The sequence below is a fragment of the Rhea americana genome, unplaced genomic scaffold (assembly GCF_003343005.1).
Source record: "Rhea americana isolate MKP2758 unplaced genomic scaffold, rheAme1 scaffold_143, whole genome shotgun sequence".
NCBI lineage: Eukaryota > Metazoa > Chordata > Aves > Rheiformes > Rheidae > Rhea > Rhea americana.
Window position 1 is genome coordinate 377596 of NW_028185517.1, and position 20406 is coordinate 398001.

The window sequence follows — 20406 nt, forward strand, 5'->3', positions numbered from 1 at the left end:
AACTACATCACGACAGGTAGTAACCATGCTATGGTATTTAAATGTAAGTTTTTCTGAGATATTCCTAGATCTCAGCTGATATTTTAAGGTGATCTGTACTTACTCCCCTCTTAGATGAACAGGCCACAGAACTGTTTGTGCATTATACAGTCCTGTAGATATTTTCTGAACATTTGCAAAGGGTACTCCCCACATCATACCCTATAAATTTGTGCCTTTAGCTTTCAGCCTTAGCAAGTAGCTATCTCCTTAATGCTCTTTGCTTAATATCATAGACTTTCTTTTCACTTCACAGGCCCTGAGATTATTTTCACTCCTAAAGCCATTTACAGTGAAGAGGTCTGTAGATCAAGAACTCTTAAAATTTATATTTGCCATCCAGGCCATTTAACATGCCTCCAGAAGTGACTGTATATCATGACTGCTTAGCTCCTTTACGTGATACTTTTTCTGAAATTCTCACTTCCTTTTGACAGAATGAATTCACTTCTCACAGAAGGACTAACATTTAGGCAAGTAATTAAGTAATACATTTTGTATTACTTAATTTTGAGAAGTTTCTTAATGTCAGATATGCTGGTTTTCTTAATTTCCCTTGTCATTTTCCACTGGACTCTTCTAGCAATATCAGCTTTATATTGCATTTCATCAAAAGTCTGAATATTGACTTTGACTTGATAGTTCAGCAGCAATTACCCGTAAAACCTCTTTATCCAAGATATTCTCTGTTTCCCTGTACGCTGCATTACCATTGCAGCTAGATTAGTTCTTTGTTCAAGAATACTGTATACATATGTGTACTGTACAGTAAATGCTATACTGAAGCTATAAAGAGACTAAGATTTATTTTGCTGTTGGAATGAACAACAGCATATTATCTTTGCTCTGTCATAGACTTTACTATACACCTTGGGCACTTCCCAGGGAAGGACTTTCTAGAACATATTGTCATGAACATTCAGTGTAAACTGCAAGATGAGGTATCATTTTGTTATTCTGGATGCCATCACCTTGCCTTGTTGGCCTACATCTGATAATATGCTCTATATATATTTATTCTTAAGTTTCTCAGAGGCTGTGCTGGCAGACAGAAATTCAAAGCATTGTTTGTATCAATAGTTCCAACCAGCTTCCTTGTTCCTCTTCGAAGCTGTGTCTTCCAGCTACAAGGCTGAACCATCTCCAAAAGCTTGCATCAGTCAGTGAGATATCACATACCTAAACTGTTTATCTACACCTGAACTGGTCATAACCTGGCTGGATAAGACTGTATGTGGTTCTATGTCTTTTCCCACCTTTCTGGTATCTGGTGACATTCTGTGCACATCCACATCTCTTGATGGGCATAAAGGAAACAGTAGATGAGAAAGCAGTGGAAGAGCAAGAATTTCAAACTCACACTTTTTGTTTAGCAGACATTCTGTGTTGCTTAGTAAGCTCTATAAAGTTGAAAACACTATCACTAAAAGGCTCAATTCCTCCTTTCAGCACTAGACAATTCCTCTAGGTCATGGCAGAGGCATATTTGCCAAAGAAATTTAGCAATGCAGCCTATTCAATGAGGCTTATTTTGTCTGAACTCATAATATCAAACTACTGGACAGCTCAGATAGCATCTTCCCGTGGGACTAAATTAATATTTTAAAGAAGTAAGAAAAAACATTTGGACACAAAAACTTGCTGTGAAATTGCAAATCATCTTTGTGCAGAATGATTACCTGTAGAGATCCATATAGAGATAGCCTTCTGAAGGAAATTCAAAAATAATGAAACCACAACCATTATAATCTTTTTGAAGGCATACATTCACTTGCACAGTAATAGCTTAATAATGCTGTACTTTGATTATAAATAGCAATATAATTATACAAATGTCAAACACCAAAGACAGCATGTGAAAGCAGTAAAAGGCTCTGAGCTAAAGTGATCAACAATAAGGAGAACCTAGCATGTGGTACTTTTTTTTTTTAGCATCTAAAAGTGATGCCATTATAAGACCACTTACATGGCCACTGATGGTTGTGTATTGACTAGCATTGGGGAATACAGGGTGGAGAGGTAAATAGGAAGAGGATTCAGGTGATGATCTGCTTGTCTAGTAACAGTGGCACCAAAAAAGAAGAGGATTGACCTTCCCTCTTTCTTACTCAGAAACAAGCCAGAGTTTCTTTCTAAGTAATAATATACCACTGTCAGCCATCATGAAGGAGGTCACTCCAGACCTTAGCCAGGTAGGAGAGAAAATCAAAGAGAAAAGAGTTTTAGATACGATAAATTTATCAACAATTCCACTACTAGTACTGAAGCTACATAGCCTGTGATTTTTCTGGGTCATCTAAGGCTATCTGTTTGCTGCCTCTCCAAGTCTGTAGAAAATGAAGTAAAATATAAATGAAATATCATGCCTAGAAATATTAATCTGACCTATAAATACACAGAAATGATTGTTATCATAACAGTAGTGATTAATGTTTGGCACTTGGTGATGTGGAACCTTTAATCAAGAGAGCTCAGAATAGATGACATGCATCAAATGAYTAAGTGTGTATGCTTCCAGAAAGGGCAGGTAAATAATATGAACCTTTCTTTATAGAGGAAGAAAGAGAAAGATTCAAAGAAACAGAATGATTTCCTTGTGATCAACAATGAATCAGTGAGAGTCAGTAACTAAGACAGCCCTTATCTGAAATTCTAGCTAATTGTTCATGTTGAAGCTATTTATAAACTACCAGTTACCAATGAAAAGAAAATGATGAGAATAAATTTCCTCGAGAACCAACGTTTTTTGGTAATTCTTCAAAATGACACAATCTACTTGATAATGATATACTATAATTCTGTAATACTATATACTGTAATGCTATTGTACACACACACACACACACACACACACACACACACACACACACACACACACACATACTCTACTACAATAATTCTAAGTACTATAACTCTAGAGAGTACCAAACTTTATTGGTAGGAAGACTGATGTTAAAGATTACAGAAACATGTTGCCCAACATCTAGGACCTTCTGTTTATAAGGAAGCCTATTAATGTGTCCCAATCATTTCTTATCTTTTGCACACCTTTTTCAGCAGGGGAGAGCTTTGTTTGTTTAAAAAACTGGAAGGGAAACAAAGCATTGTATTTATCTAGAGACTGTGTGAAATATTCATTTATTCTGAGAAAAAACATGCACTTTAGTGATGAAACTTTCATTGAAGGAAAGTTACCCTTCTTTAAAAAAGTAATTATCTTGAGCTAAAATACATAGCACAACTTTATTCAGTAAATGCCGGTATGGCAGTTAAATCAATAAAACCTTTCAGAATGACAAAGAACTARAAAGAAGAAAAATAAATAAAAGACAACACTGCATACATCTAAATTGTTTTTAGGCCAAACATGAAGCAGGAGCAAACCTGGCAACTCTTTATTAGAAAATCAAAACAAAACCCACTTAYAAACATTGTTTAATTCATCAATGAAATGGAAGCCCTTCTAGATGGGAGAGGAGCAAGATGTTTTAATGCAAATGATATTACTCAATAGTGTAGACCTGGAAGTGACACATCTCATATGCATTTGAAATTGGACGGGAATTCAAGAAGGCAGGATATCATTACTTGACTTAAATCTGTCTAGGACATTAGCATTAATATCCTGGGCTCTTACAAAAAGATTTCTAAATCTGAGGTTGAATTGCTTCCTGGCTGTTGTCTTGGGAAGGGTATCCCTTAGTCTGAAAACCAGTTCAGACTGTGGAAAATGTCATTAATTAGTGCTTTGTTACAAACATCAACCTGCGCAAGCGATTTAGTTTCTTAGCATCTCAGTTCCCATCTGCACACAGGTGTTTACAATTGCATCCAGATATCAGAGTAAGGAAGACTCACACTAGTCCTCTACATTAAGCAGCAGATATCCTTCTGCCTTTAATAGGGTTCAGAATTCCAAATGTCTTTTGTGAAATCTCCCCCAACAAAGAAAAAAAACCCTTGTAAACATTTGTCAAACTGAAGGTGTGACAAAATGAAGAAAGACACTTTAAAGAGTCATAAGGGAATATAGTTCAGTAATATTTATCAATGCCTAAAGTCAAATAAAATACAAAGTCAAAACCGAAACTAAGGTCTTTAAGTGACACATGAATAACTGGACTTAGCATATACTTACTTAGCATATGAAAAAAATGGCTTCACCAGCATTACTGAGCCCCCTGCAGCTGTGCCCCATTTTTCGCAAACACGGAAAATAGCCATGCTGATAAATGGTGTCCCCTTGCGGAGTAAGAGGGGAAGATGGCTTTGTGGCTTCCTGCRCTAAATTACCTGTTACTCATCGGATTAATTTTGCAAGGTGATTGCTCAGCTGCCACTTCTTCCTCAACAACATCCTAAATACCCATTCTTTCCTTCTCCATGCTTTTGCAAAAGCTCAGCCCCATGCCTGACTTATTTCTTCCAGCCCATTCAGATCAAGGTTGCCAGGGTCTCCTCTTTTCTGAGGCACTGGAGTATTTGTTCTTTCCTTCTGCATTCTATTCAAGTTCCTTGCCCCTCTAGCCAAACTCCGTCCAACTCCACTCTCACTTATATGTGCTTAATAATCTCTACTCAAACCTCTCCTGCTTGGGCATAACACACCCAAGCCTCCTTCTTCACTGATCACTTGAGGCTTTTGCCTGCTCTGAATCTTGGATGTGTCTTTGGTTATGGGCAACCTGCCAGTCAGGGCTGGCTCAGCACCTTCAGTTCCCTGAGGCCCCTGTTCTAGGAGGCAGTCAGGCATAACAGGCCACATGACACTCTTGCCTTCACTCACTAGCCAATGATCTCTTTAATGCATCTTATGCCTGAAGGCAGTAAGCTCTTCATAGCTAGCAAATTCTGCCTTTGTACATCCAAAATATTTAGATGGTACCARTTACCACGGCCTTTAAACAGCAAACAAAATGAATAGATCTGTGGTTTGACTGTGAGACAAGCAAAATAGTAACAGAAAACACAGTAACTGACTGATCTTGCAATTCCACAGGTAGTATAGACACTGCAAAACTAGTAAATGGCTTAAGGGGTAGTTCTCTATTCAAGATAGAAGTAAAGATTGCTGGCTGTTTCTCTACTTAACCTAACAGACCTATCTTGGTTATTTGAAGCAGTAGTGGGCTCATCAACATCAATGGTCAACTTATGCCTAATTACAGGAGAAAACTGCTGACAGAGTACAGATGAGTTATGCAGCTAGGTGGGCTCCCTTGAGCCCACTGTAATATGCCTGTTGGTAACAGGACTGGGGAAACTGCTTCCCCATGGATAATTCCTCATGATGGTTCATCTGGATGGTAATAAGTTAAATCCACGTCTGAACATGGCCTTCCAAAGTTGCAGCATGCTTTGAAAGTCATCATTTGGTTGCCAGAACACCAGACACTACAAATTTAACAGCCTCTGTTAGACAAATCCTGTTTCTGATCAAACTAGATTTGGGCCATGAAGATACCAATAAGCATCTAGAGATATTCTATCACAAGCACCAAAAGATACTGTCAAGTCCCTTAGCCATCAATGCTATCTTGCTGAGGGGCCCATAGCAAATTAAAAATTAATTCCAACTTTTATGAAATCGTGTATTTCTATATAAATGGATGGCATATTCTCTAGTGTACTGACAATTATCTCAGTTATTTCTGACCTGGAGTTAGTGGCTTTCCAAGTTAATTTAGGAATATGCACTTATTATTTATTTGGTGCACTCAATGATTTCAGAACATAAACCAGGAACTCCTAGTGACTTCTCCAACCCAGGTTTAAAATACATCTTCAAGATAGGACACCAGTATACCAAAACTACTTTTCAGAGAGAAGCAGTTCTACAGAGTGATTCATTTGCATTCTGGAAAACAACTGTGAAGGAAAAATGAAATTACTCTCAAAGAAGTCTCATTCAGTACTATCATTACTGTTCAGAGTAATACACCAGACAGATCAATGGAATGTTAATGACAACACACTTATGCATGAAATACTTTGGGCTTGAGGAACATTAGAGAGAGAGACAGACGAGTAAATAAAAGATCCAGAATTCCTTCGTACAGTCTCCGGGTTTATATGGTTCTCACATCTCTAAATTTGGATGACTTGATAGGAATTCCAAGGTAAACATGAAAAGACAAAACAGTGTGGCAGAGGGAAAATGGGAGTAATTGTTCTCAGGCCAAAAGGTGTAAAACCAGGTACGTATTATACTGCATGAGTTACCATGAGGAATTTATTAGGTTAAATACATCTAGGCTAATACAACATGCTAATAATACCTTCCATTTACACAGCTCTTTTTGTCTTGAAGCATAATAACTTATAATAAAAAGTTCCTTCTATTCTGCAATACCTTTAAGCATCTGYAAAGAGATTAGATATATCAGATTAGATATAAAGACGACTGAGTATAAGAAATTAAAACAAAGCAGGTCAACTTTTACCCCTTTTTTGAAGTAAATCATTTTTCCACAAAGAATTTCATGGCACTAGAATCAAAGCACTTCAAAGAAAACAATATGGCTTTATAAATTTCTTAAACTAAAACTACTCTAGAAGTTGTAAAGGGGCCATAGGGGGGACATGAGAACATTTTGTGTAAGAAAAATCCTGGTACTGTGATTGAAGTTTGAACTAATTGTGGAAAATACAAAGCATTTTAAATGAAACAATCATGAAATTACAATTTTGTTTTCCCTCAATAAACTGAAAATATTTTTGTTTGGTTAAATTCTCTCTTATTGGCAACTTCTTTCCAAAAACTCAGTGTTTTTCCTAGTTCCTGAAAAATATTTCTTGTCCATGTTTGAAGTAAAAAAAAAAAATGGTTATGTCTCTCAGTGTGCTTCTGTAAATCTAAATATCATTTCAGTTTGCTGAACAAATGTAGCTCTCTCTAGGGCCTAATACAACAGTCATTCTGCATCAGTAACACTGCCTGACTGTTTAGAAAATATATGAAGACTAAGTACTCCCACTGAAATTGCTGAACAGAGATGCTTGAGAGAGATTTTTTTTAAAATGAGGATATGATATCTTGCTTATAAAAGTAAAGTGAAATTTACCACATATAGGTGGTTACAAATTTCGTATTCACTGATAGGTACTAACTTCATGCCCATTTTCTGTATTTTTCCTTCCTGTCATTGACTAATCTTCATTTAGCTAAGGCCAGGATTCCAAGTGAAATTACAGGGCAAGTCTGGAGAGCAGTCTATGCTACGCTGCCAATAGAAAGAACTAAGAACAGAGCTTAAGTATGTGGGCTACCATGCCCTCTATTGGATAAAAATGCGCAAGTGCACAAACACACAGGAGAACAATAATAATTGCAAGAACTATTCATATGAGAGATGYTTGTATATTTTGGATAATAATAAAAAAAATCTGATCTTTATTGTAATCATGCATTCTGACTATGGCTCCATTGCATACTCTTTGAGCAACTCATTCATTTGCACTTCTGTCTTTTAGTTCTATTTTAGACAATAAAGCAACTTATTAGACCAGCAGCAGAGATAACACTGTCCTTTTAACTAGGCCATATGTTAATGATTAATGAATGCAACCCAGTGGCTATGCTCTAGATTACTAAACACAGATGTATCAATCAGGAGCCAATCTATTCCTTATTAAATCTTGGAGAATTAAAATTCCATGAATTCCCTTTCAGAAACATTATCTGCATTGGAAATTTCAAAAGCCCTGAAGGGACAGCACTGGAAGGGAGCTAGCAAAATAACCGCTCTCAACTGAGATAAGTAAGTTTGCATTTATCCATTCTGTGAAAAATTGTATCTCAACTGAGATGCTATTCAGTATATAGGTGACAAGCGAAATGCTAAAACCTTAAATGTTAACCACAAACAGGTTATTTATTAGTCTTTTGAAGATGCGTTTTAATTGGATGAAGACTTCTGTGTGTGAACAAATACAGTATAAAATACAAACATTCAATTTATTTGAAAATTAAGTCTTGAGCTGGACTCAAATCACCAAAGATGACAGATTAACATAGCCGTGGCAGTAAATGCTGAGGTGGAATCTTTTTTTTTTTTTTTTTTTTTTTTTTTTTTTTTCAACCGTTCCTCCGGTGGAACATCCCACGCGTGTAAAAGACTGAGTTACGAAAAGACTGTCATAAATGATGCCTGCTGAATCCTGTCTTGCACCACGTAGCAGGATTTGAGACCTAGCAGGGACAAAGCRAGCAGATACAGATCTATTTCATCTGTTAATCAGCTTCTGTAGAACAGCACTCTCCTTCAACATGCTTATTGTGCCAAGGATGAGGTTAAAGCCAGGTGTAATGAGGGACTTCTCTATGCCAAGTCTTATTTCCTAAAACAATTCTTGATTTTTTGTGTGAATGCGTGCTGACAGACATTATTCAGTCTCAAATGACAATATTCAGAAAGGTCAGAACACCGAAACACAATCTGGCCATCCGCCTTGGCTTTTCTGGTTGCGCAGCCCGCTCGACATTCGCCTGGCGCCTGGAGGACGCTTCATCCCGCAGCCGGAGCCTGGCGGGCGCAGCACCCCTCAGTGCTGCAGCGGGTCCGTCCGCAGGCGGCAGCCGCGGAAGCACTGGGCGCCGCGCAGCCAATGCCGACGCCAGCGGAAGTCAGCCGAGCCGGAAGCGACCCTCTGCCTGCCCCGGAAGCGCGGTGGCTCCCTCCCGGAAGGAGAGGCCGGTGCTGTGCTGGCCCCGCCTCGCCGGGCCGCCATCTTGGCTGGGAGCCGCGGTCGCGCCGCAGCGGGGAGGTTGGGCCGGGGGGGGTCGCGGCCCGGCTCGCCCGGCCTTGCGGCGCTCGCTCGCTCGCTCGGCCTGCGGTTCTGGGCAGGCGGGGCGTCTCTGCGGTGGAAGGACCTGTCGTCCAGCAAGGAGAGGTGAGTGGGGCCTGGGCGCGCCGGCCGGGGGAGCCGAGGGGCGGGCGGTCTGCGCCTCTAGTCTCCTTTCCCGCKCCGGCCGGGCCCTGTGTCGCCCGACCGCCGCCGGGAGCGTGCAGTCGGCGGGCCGCGGGCTGCCGTGGGCTCTTCCTGCCCCTTCTGCGGTTCTTTCACCGGCACCCAGCAGCCGCCGGCAGGGCTGGGATCCCCCGGCCGCGCTGAAGGAGGTGCCGGCTGCCCCGCGGCCTGCACTGGGCGCTGCGGCGCGCCTTGTGCTAGCTCCCCGATCTCTCGGCTTATTTCCGATAAGGTTTTACGAGTTGTCAGAACTATGCGTAGTTACAACTAAATATAGGTGTTACTATATATAACACTCTAGAGATCTTAAGTATATTTTTGTGGTCTATTGGGAGGGACTCCTGTGTGAGACTTTGAAGCAAACGATTAGAAAGCATGATTAAGTCTTTTAAAGTCGAACCCGASTGCTTTAGTCCCTTTCAATTTTCGGGTTTGTAGAAGAGACTTAGCATATGTGGCTTTCTTCAACAAAAGTACTGCATATTTCAAATGGCAATTAACAATACTTTTAGCARAAGTCAGGTTAAACGTGTTCAATCTGAACATTTGACCACGTGTACTAACTGTAGTGGTATAAATACAGCTTTTAAAAAATTATGTTTGGGTATCTGGTGAAGTGAAAGACTAAAAAGATCACTCAAAGGCATTTAACATAGCATTAGTGTCAGATGCATACTGAAATATTTACCAAAAGGAAATACTTACAAACAGCTTGCATAAAGAGGTAAATATTTCCTTTTRGTTCTTTGTTTGAATTGCTGAATGTAAGCCTCAGTTTCTTGCTAGATTTCTGTAAGGGAAGGTGAGTTAAATGAAAGTTATTAATTGGGATATATTTTGTAGATACATTGTAAGGCTTAATGCTTTGTCTTGTAAGCATCATGAAACTTCCTTTATTTGCTCTTAGAATTTAGAATGAGCTCTTTCCTTATCTGGAAAGGAATAATGTGGCTCGGATGTGGCATTCTGTAAGTTTCTTCAAATTTAACTGACTCCTAAGCAAGCAGCAGAATAAGTTAAAATCACTCACCACAAAGCCAGAAACATATATATGTGTGTATGTATATAGATATGTGTGTGTGTGTGTGTGTATATATATATTTAAGTAACTCGAAGTGATGGAAACAGCAAAGGGTTTTGAATTATGGAGAAATTTACATAATAACCATTCTAGCTGAATAGGGAAATGAATTGCACTCTAAAGGACTATAGACCTTTAAAACAGCATTGTAATGATGTATGTTCAGCCTAAGTGTAGAACAGGTTATTAAGAGTTCAAGTTGGTTTTACAGTGCAGCTTATTTTTATGATAGCAATTCAATGCAACACTTACTCCTTTTGGAAAAAGGCTGTATATTTTCCTGTTTTGACTATATACAAAGTCTCTTGAGAGTACGGTAGTTGTTTAAAATTGTGCATGGGTCTTACGACTTGAAAGTTGTAGTGTTTTTATATTTTAAAAAAAATACTGTGTACAGTATATTTTGCAAGATCTAGAGCTGTGTTCAGTGAAGCATAGTAACTGCAACTATTAAGATTATATAGAGATTATATTTACTTATATATGTATGTTTTTAAAAATCTAGATGAGCAACAACAGTAATAAGAGAGCACCGACGACGGCAACGCAGAGACTTAAACAAGACTACCTGCGAATTAAGAAAGATCCAGTGCCTTATATCTGTGCAGAACCCCTCCCATCTAATATCCTTGAATGGTAAGAATTAGAATGAATTATTCTCACGCTTGTAGAGACAACAAGATTTTCCAGATCATTAAGTCCAACTCCCTCACTCCTACAGATTGTATGGGAATCTTGGTTTTGGGAGTTGTAGTATGAAATTACTTTGCTGAAGTGATATCAGTCATCTTTATTTCTAAGGAAGTTGATGGTTGACTGCATGCTAGCTTTCATAACATTTAAATTTACTTCTTTGTTTTAGGCGCTATGTAGTACGGGGACCTGAAATGACTCCATATGAAGGTAAAWACTAGCATGTAGCAAAAACATGCATGTACTTTATGTTATCATTTGCATGTCTGAGAAATTGCATGGCTGTTTGGGCAAAGTTTAACTACTCTAAGCAGGTCTTAAAAACTATTAGTGCAATTTCAAAGCTCTCCTTCTTTTGTCATAAAGAGGATGTTGAAAAGAGATAGTGATGCCATTGTCCATTATTAATTTTTTTGTGTTATCAAGGATTCTAAGAAAAACACATTCAGGTTAAATCAAAGATTCTAAGAAAAACACATTCAGGTTAAATTTCTATGCCATGGCACTCTTAAGCATTGAGGAAACATAACTTCCTGTTAAGTAATTGCTAAAGATCTTTGAGCAGATAATTCACTTTACATAGCATATGACAATCAGATCATTTTAAAAAAAAAGTCATTGTTTTTTTTTTTTAGGGTGTTTTTTAGTATGACTTATTTATGGTTTAGCATATAAATGCTCTCACTAAACTGCGACCTATAGCCTCTTCATGAATTCATGAATTTGCAGAAAGAGAGGAAAGGAAAAGCCGTATTAAGTTGCTGTAGCTCCATATTTGACATTGTCTTCTGGAGTTTCCTATAAGATTCTTTTTGAAATCATATTCTTCATAGGACTTTTATTTCCACGTAGTATGTGTGGAAAACCAACCCATTTGTGTTGCTATAAGGCTTGAGTATGCTTTGATAGGTTTTCCTTAAATATATCATGAACTTCACAACTGGAAGTATTATTTGTAGTATGCACATGATAGAACAATGCCTCTGAAGTTAACCTATTGCAGGTGTGGATCACCATTCCTGTATTTTAGAGGCACAAGTTGTTGAGTTTGATCTCTTCAGCGTAAGGGGGAGAGGGAAAGAAGTTTTATTTGGCCCAGTTTACTAGTAGCTTAGGACTTCATCTTTTTGCAAAATAAGTAATTCATCTCTTTATGTAATGCAGGTGGCTATTATCATGGGAAACTAATATTCCCCAGAGAATTTCCTTTTAAACCTCCTAGTATTTATATGATTACTCCTAATGGAAGGTTTAAGTGTAATACAAGGTAAGGATTTTCTTCTAACACTTAAGCAATTAACACTATTTTAGCAATATGTATTATCTGTAATACTTTCAATAGTAAAGATAAAGCACAGTGCCTGTCTTCTCTTTTTGAAGGTTGTGTCTTTCAATCACTGATTTTCACCCCGATACATGGAATCCAGCTTGGTCAGTCTCAACGATCTTGACAGGCCTTCTTAGTTTTATGGTGGAAAAGGGTCCCACACTGGGCAGCATAGAGACCTCAGAGTTCACAGTAAGCTCCGGACTATGTTACGTACCTTTTGTCAGCTCAAGGAGTGTTGAATGTCACCTCAAAGTTAGAACAAAGACCAGCGGCCAGCATTTAAATATCTTGGAGATGAATGCGTCATTATCCACAGATAGAGGCAATGAGCAGGTGAATCAAGTCAGTTTTAGGTAGTGTGGGCATAGAGAAGATTTTTTAGAAAACTTACCATTTCTAGTAAATCATATTGTTAGGACTTTCTCCTTTTTTTCCCTCCCCTCAGAGTGTCTGCTGAGTAGGCACACCAGTTCAGAACACAAATCACATAAAAAGAAGAGTGAAGAACGCAAGCTGATTTTAGGAATGTCAGTATTCACAGATACGAAACTGTTGTAAAAGTTAGAAATTAGTTGGCTAGTAGTTTACACCATCTTGTGGGAAGTAACTGATGCTCAGTTAAAGCATATTATCTTCATTTATATGCTACTGCTCATAATTCCTTTTGCCTTCACAGAAAAGACAACTTGCTGCACAAAGCTTAGCATTTAATTTGAAAGATAAAGTCTTCTGTGAACTCTTCCCTGAAGTGGTGGAGGTAAGGGAATTAATCCATGCAATTATTATCTTCTGTAGTTTCAACTTGTCTGTGTAGACCTAAGCTAATTAGTTACGATTTTTCCAAGACATTCTTCTTTCTGCCCAAACAAAAGAGGCCTTTTTGGGCAGAGTCGTGAGTGCTTGATTTATATATTATCCTTTGCAAAGTTATTCACAAAATGCTCTCTCTTCTTCTCCTGATAAATTACAGAATGCCAGAGAACAGTGAATGTTCTCTTCACTACTGTTTTCCTAGTAACTCGATCACTTGAGGACTCAGACCTTTTTTTATGTGACAGTAATTAATACTTCTGTGCTGTTCTAAATACAAGGATATTTTTAATGTGTTCTTCTAGAATTTGTTTTTTCAGTTTTTCAATGTCTTTCCTTCAAAACAAGGTGGACATGCAAAATTTCTTTTGCAAGAAACTCATTTCTGAAAAAAGTCTCTCGGCAAATGTCCAGGTGAACAAAAAAAATACCTTGGCCAAATGACTCTGTCAGTTACTGAAGTAGGTGACTTTGGAAGAAATTCAGGAGACTGTGTAATATATATATATATTTATATATGCAGTTAATTTAGTTTAAAAAACCTACAGTATAAAAAGGTATACCATAATCGTTTTCCTAAAGTTACATAAGAATTTGTGTTGTAAGGACTGTTCGAAACACCCAAAAGCTTTGCCACATTCACTTTCAGGTATTYCTTTTTTATTTCTTCTTCTTTGCAGGAGATTAAACAGAAACAGAAAGCACAAGAAGACCTCAGTAACAGATCTCCATCCCTCCCTTTACCAGATGTTGTCCCAGATGGGGAAGCACATTATGGCCAAAACGGAATACCCCTTCTTAATGGGCATGTACAACTGGCACCTGCCAATCATCCAGGTCTCCAACAAGCCAATCGTAACCATGGACTCTTAGGAGGAGCTTTGGCGAACTTATTTGTTATAGTTGGTTTTGCAGCCTTTGCCTACACAGTCAAGTATGTACTGAGAAGCATAGCACAAGAATGAGAAGTAAAACAGGAAATTCAAGACCAAAATAGTGATAGTTGCAGAATGAGTGGGACTCTTTGGGCATCTGACTTTGGTACTGGGATAAATATTTGTACTACCAAGCTGTAGATAGAATATTGGTTGGCTCATGGGTTAAGTTTGGGAAATGGAGTAGGCTCAGTTTAGTCAGAAAACTAAAAGATGTTCTGCTCACAGATCCTGTTGTCCTCACTACTGTTCAGTAGTGGCTCACAAACAAGTCAAAGCATTATTGATGAGAAGCTAGCATTACTAATGCTTTGATTTTATAGCATTTCTCCATTCTGTTATTTGAACTTTGAAAATATTAAGTAAATAAGGCTTTTTACTAGATTGAACAATTTTTAAAATTTCACACTTGATGCATATCGTATTTTAGTTTCATTAGCAAAGAGTCTGTACAAGGCTTGAAATGAGTAAAGTGGAGGCTTAGTAAGGGTCTGGTTAATGTGAGCATTGATGCTACAGAAGATAGCTGGTTTCTTTTGTAAAATAGAGTGAACATCATTGCATATCTAGTCAGTAGTGATTAGATCAGTGAGAAAGTAACACCGTGTGTGTTAAATGTGTTGTCTAAATTGTCACAGTATAACTTAAGAAGGTCTTATTTGGGCTACAAGAAGTGCAGTTGTTGGCCTTTAGGAAACAATTAGCCAGAAAAAAATATTTGAATTGGTCTTAGTGGGGATACTGATATTCAATATAGTTTTGAATTTGTTCACTTAGTTACAATTTCCATTTTGGGAAATGTTATATTTTAAAACTGTAATACTTTATTTTGATCACAAGGTGCCACTGTTTAATAAATCTGCACAGAAAGAAAAGTAAATTATGTATTCAGAAGAAGCTTCCCTGGATTTCTTGGGCTTTGGTAAATGAAAAAATAGTAGCCTGTGTGGAGCTAAAAAGACAAATGAGGCTGAATACTGAACCAGATTCTTCAAAGTCAGCTGAATTCATCTGAAGTGCCACTAGCTGAAGTGAACTACTTAGAATTAGTATTGCTTACTTTGCTTGAAAAATTTGGGTAAACTATTTAAAAAAGAGAGAGAACCTAAGCCTTTCTATTTTACCTGAGTTCCCAGAATCCTGAATCCTTTGGCTTCTAAATTAAGTTCCTCTTTGTTCCCCTTCAGATGATGGATGACTGAAATATCAGTGTTTGTTCCTGAGGTTACATGATTGTGAATAAACACTAAAGCTTCTAGTGTAGTTTGAGAGTCTGAAGTTACTTTTTCTGCTCAGTTTCCCTCCCTGCTTAGTTTTATCCAAATGCTTTGACTTACCAGAGGCAAGCTTACTGTGCCTTTCGTAATTAACAGTGATATCTAGTCATCTGGGGAAGAAAGCACTCACTGTTAATGATCTAACAAACTGTAAAAGGTGATAGCAGGGTAAAATGCTCTGCATTTAACTGCATATTCTTTGTTAAATGTTGTGAAAAGCCCAATAAATATTACCTCATGTATTTAAGAAATGTTTTGAAGCTGTTTTATTTTTTCCTTTCAGATTTGTTTGCTCTCTCTGCTTCTCCTTGGTATTTTGACTTGTACGGGGGGAAAAAAAGAATTATGGTAAACCCATGAGCCATGTAGCTAAAGCATCAATAAATAAATGTTGTTACCAAAAGGTAGTAATTATCAAAACTAGTGAAACACTCCATACTAAAGAAATCTTGAAGCAGAGCTTACTGAGGTAAGGAAGGGAAGGAGGAAATGGGATGCATGTTAGACAGAATGTGGTAAAGGCTGTATTTTAAAATGTATTTATAAATTGACTTTTTGATTTTTGTGGTTTTGATCCAATCTTATTTATAATTGCTCTTTAATTTGCTTCTTGTATGTGCTTAATCAACACTCCTAAGAGAAGCAACAGTTGTATTTGTGTCCAAAAATGACTATGTTCTATCTGGGGAATGTATGGGAGGGGAAATGTCTTTTCTGGAGTGATAGGATTTTCAAGATAGTTTGTAAGATACGTGAGTGTGTGTGTGTGTGTGTGTGTGTGTGTGTGTGTGTGTATGTATGTATATATATATTTTCTTCAAAGCATACAAACCTGTAGCCAGGGTTGCTATGCCTTATAGAGATTAATATTATTCAAACATGTTTGTGTTCTCACAATGCCTTTTTTTGTCATTACCTATAGACAGAAGTTTAGAAGTGGTTATCTGTGTGTGTCTTCTCATGGAGGTTTTTACTCACGTAAAGGAAGACAAAGGCAAGGAGACCTTGGGCATAGTGTATTCGTATCTTTTGTGAAATGTAACTAACCAAGGTAATCAAGAGATGCTGATTTCTTATAAAAGACATCTTATGTAACAAGAAGTTGGCCTTAAGCTACCGCTAAGCATATGAAAGTGGGTCTCTTGCTTGTAGCAAGTGCCACAATTAGAAACAAAACTTACACTAATTAAATCCTGGAATGCTCGCGCTCTCTCTCTTTTTTTTTTTTTGATGAGATTTTTTTTTTTTCCAGAGGAACTTGTCTTCCAGTAATGGCTTCTCTTCAGTACCCTGGATTCAGAGAAAAACTTGGCTGTCAGTTCAGGTGCCATTTGTGAAAAATTAGGAAGAACAGATGACTGAACCCTTGCGCTCTCACTTTCAAGACTTTCATATATGTCCTTGCTCCTTGCCTTTGGTAACAGAAGATTTATTTACTTCTATGTAGGTTATACTGATATTTGAAAAAAGATTTTATTAACAGTATGTGGTATCTGATCTTTTTGTTACCAAAGTCAGTAGATGAAGCAAACCGTTCTTTGCCACACAAAAATGTTACTGTGCCCTGAAGCAGTACATTAAGCTAAAAGCTGTCCTTTCCTGGATGATCCTGAAACAAATGTCTGACCCTCTGCTTTCATGCTGCAATTTCATAGATTTATRTAAGATTATCTTACATAGATGATAGGGAAGTTTTGCAACTCAAATCATGAGACTTCTCAGTAGTAGTCTTTAAAAATCTCTTGATTTCAAAAATCTTGAATTTGTGTGTAGTCATCACTTTTTTTCCCCTCCAACATTTCAAAGTCACAGAAGTGAAATCACTTAGCATGTACTGAGGAGTAGACATGACTGCATTGTAAAGTTATTTGTTCACAATAAACATTCATATTAAAATTCACACTTTCTATGGAACTATTTTTGGGGAAAGAAATCATTGGGAAAAAGTCTTAACTGGATACATATGAATAGGTAGAAAACAAAAACTGGTAAAACTGCATGTCCTCCAACTCCAGATTTTTTTCTTCAAGTTTTTGGTGCCCCTTCCATATGTAGTAAACACATACAAGAAGTTYTCTTAGAACTTTTGTATAGTAACTCAGTTCCTCTACTGATAAATACTGGTTCTATGGTGACATAATGTCACAGCTATCATTGAAATGCAGTATCTAAGCACAGGTATCTTTTCTCAGTAGCTGCTCTTGAGGTATGTAGGAGCTACACCTTAAAAAGATGCTGTTCTACTTTCACCCCAGGAGTTAGGATTCCTCAAAAGAAAGTAGTATTTTAGTTTCATGGTTTGAATATACTTCATTTTGCTGCTATACCCCTGTATCTGGACAACATTTTTTTTTCTGCCTTTCAGTTCTGTTTAAAGCTGTATGCATGTAGTTTGTTGCTCAAAGGCTGACTTCAATTTTAGTCTGTAGAACTTGATTTTGCACTGGCATTTCGAATGTCTGTGGATCCAAAAGCTAGTTGTTTGTAATAGCAATTTCTTTGTAATTTTGTGAAAGCTTTTATTTTTCTGTAATTGACATCTGTCAAAGCCCCGTTGTGTACTAATTTGTCTTATGAAATGATGCATCTTCATTACAGCATTGTTATTTACACCTTTTTCTTATCCAAGAGAATACTTGAGTCTGGAGTTCTTTTGAACTCTGTTTAGATTGTCAGAAGTGCCTTTAATTGCATCAGAGCCTTTCAGTGCTTTTTGTTAGCTAAACAGATAAAATTTCAGAACTGTTCAGATGGGAGTAGACATGCTGTCGTATTCAGGACCAGTGTAGCTGTCCAGGATGAAAATTTTGCTATGAGGACAGGCATTCTGCTGCTGCTACGCTAGACGAATTGTATAAGAAATTCCTTTTGTGTTTGTGCATGTGCTTAGATTTGAAACTGATCAGCTGAGTTCTGATAGTATGTCTTTAACCAAGCATTTTGAGGAACTTCACATACAAGTCAAAGTCAAAGAAAAGAGATGCTTCTAACCCATCTCATGGATTCTCCATCTTGCCTTAAATGTGTAAGCATTCAGCAAATGATAAACTATTTTTCAGAAGAGCAAACTCCTTACTAGAAGACAGAATTACTACCTTAAGCTCTGTGCTTCAAAAGTTCCTTTTGAATATTTCTCTAAATTTCTGGTGGTAATTTGTTGCTATTAACGGCTTATTTTGCAATTTAGTAACAGAAAGACAAATGAACAGTAAAGTATGCAAGATGGTTACCCGCTCCCTTGCTTTTTGCTGCCCASTGAGGGCCAGACCTTACTTTCTAAAGTAAAAAGAATCATGTTTTCAGTGGAAAAATAATTCCTTGCAGATCTGCTCTTTTACCTTCCCTGCCCCCCTCAACTAACTGAAAATGAACTCAAGGGATTTATATCTCATGCTATTGCTATTAAGAAGYCATTTCTAGAATTGCTTTCCAAAATGAATGAAGATGACTTGACTCCCRTTATTAGGATTCCTGGTGCAAAACTTCCTATTTCAAGCCTTGGTCACTGAAGAGGATGCTACAAGAGAAGTCTTGTCTTTGAAAGTRACTTATTGTTTCTATGGATTTGCCACAAGATGGCATAATAATACCACCTAGGTCCTGGGTGATGAGCAGCTAGACTGCTGGGACTATGTCTTTGCTTGGGAATGCCTAAAGGATCTAAATGAAAAGTTTCTTTGAAAACATGGGATACAATCAGCTGTACTGGAGTATTCTGCAGATTGCAACTGACCTGACCTTGAGCTTTTGGTCTTCCTTCCCGAAGCTGCTCTTTTGTCTGCTATTGTCTTTAGGTTGGTTCTTCTATCAGCTTTGTTTATTAGCCCAATCAACAGTTTGGTTTTATAGGAGATTAACATTGGSAAACTTTGGATTTGAAGCTAAGAGGTCTATGAAATACTCTAGTGGCTACTCCAGTTCTTGGTCTAATAGTGCTGAGCTCAGAGAGAAGCAGCTGCTTGAATTTTCACTTTGAGATTCTTCGGCTTCATTGCAGTTAAGCAATGTCACCCTATTTCTCATTTTTTCAAAGGAATATTGAATGCTCTTCCAGGTGTTTATGAATTAACAAGATGCAAATGCTTTGGAACTGCTACAACTAGGCTCTAAGAACAGCAGCAGCAACACRTGCAAGTTTCTGCAGATAATACAAATGGTAATTTGGTGGTCAGGGGAGACGTAACAACTGTGCTGATGCACTTATTTCAGCCCCAAACAGAGACTAGTATACAGTGGGGAGTTAGCTACAGTAACTTTATCCCAGTGGACCACCAAGTAACTTTGCCTTGTGCTTGCATATGTAGATAGAATTTATTTTCCCCCAGACCTGAGGATGTAATAGCCTTGGCATTTATCTCTTGGGATAAGAAGGGGGATGTTGCAAGTAGACAAGGGCAGCCTGCACCAGCAGACCGAAAAAGCAGTTGCCCCATTCCAGCTTTGAATGTCATTTCTTGCCATGGTGTGTGGATCTGTCAGGCTGTTTAGCTGCAATATGACAGATTGTCCTATTAATGTGTCATCAAGTGCACTTTTACAGATTCATGGCTTGTCTACAACTAACCTGAAAAAGAGGCTTAAGTATGAGAAGGCGCCAAAGAAAGTTAAATATTATTAACAAATAAAGTCTGCCACGTAGTTTTGATGGAATGTGAGCTAGTTGGGGGAGGGGAGATATACTGTTAACTATTTAACCTCTGCCTCACTTCCCTTCATCTTCTCACTCTCTTCCCCTTCCCAAATACCATTTCTCTCTCCCTTTAATGATATTTTTCAAATCTTTATTCTGCTGGTGACTTAAGAGTTCTTGATTTTGTGCTTGGATTATTTTTGTTTCAGTTTCTCTGAGACAGAGGTAATAGTGATAGCAGAGATAATGCTCCTGTTCCATCCTGCCTGCTTTTAAAGTCCACTGAAGAAGTGTGCTGTCGTTATTACTTTAATTACAGAGGCATGGAAAGGGGATAATTAAAAGAGAGCAAGTCTATTGCTTGCTGACTGAATTGGGAACTTCAAATTATGTCATCTTCAAATTTTCGTTGTTCTTGAACAGTCTCATAGTACAACATCAAATAATTATTTTGTGCCTCGCTTTCCCTATTTGTAGAAAAATAAGAATATTTGTTCTAGGCGGTGGGGAGGTGGCAAAGATTAGCTGACTCTGTCCAAGGACTTTAAAATTTTTATGAAATGTTTATAGGAGAGAGTAATATGTTTTCTGATTTTCTGCTGTTTTTAAATAACCAGTTGTCTCCTCCTCCCTCCCCCCCC

The 20406-nt window shown here is 37.8% G+C and overlaps 2 protein-coding genes across 7 annotated transcripts in view; both read left to right on the forward strand.

Annotated features, from left to right (window-relative positions):
• Positions 1-8743: 8743 nt before the first annotated feature.
• UBE2J2 (ubiquitin conjugating enzyme E2 J2) lies at positions 8744-15386 on the forward strand. 2 transcript variants are annotated; one of them, XM_085298945.1, is made up of 8 exons: positions 8744-8931; positions 10596-10726; positions 10953-10993; positions 11948-12050; positions 12164-12302; positions 12790-12870; positions 13272-13337; positions 13604-15386. In XM_085298945.1, the coding sequence occupies exons 2-8, from the start codon at positions 10596-10598 to the stop codon at positions 13886-13888; spliced, it is 846 nt and encodes a 281-aa protein (XP_085155071.1). In that variant the 5' UTR covers positions 8744-8931; the 3' UTR covers positions 13889-15386. The 2 variants fall into 2 exon arrangements, with proteins under 2 accessions (XP_085155071.1, XP_085155072.1); XM_085298946.1 differs by lacking the exon at positions 13272-13337.
• An 82-nt stretch (positions 15387-15468) lies between these two features.
• C1QTNF12 (C1q and TNF related 12) overlaps positions 15469-20406 on the forward strand; it is a 34547-nt gene continuing 29609 nt past the window's right edge. For 3 of the 5 annotated variants that reach the window (XM_085298937.1, XM_085298942.1, XM_085298944.1), the window contains exons 1-2: positions 15469-16186; positions 16388-16578. The gene's annotated coding sequence lies outside the window, so the exon portion shown is untranslated. The remainder of the gene's footprint in view (positions 16187-16387; positions 16579-20406) is intronic. The other 2 variants (XM_085298939.1, XM_085298940.1) reach the window with 2 other exon arrangements.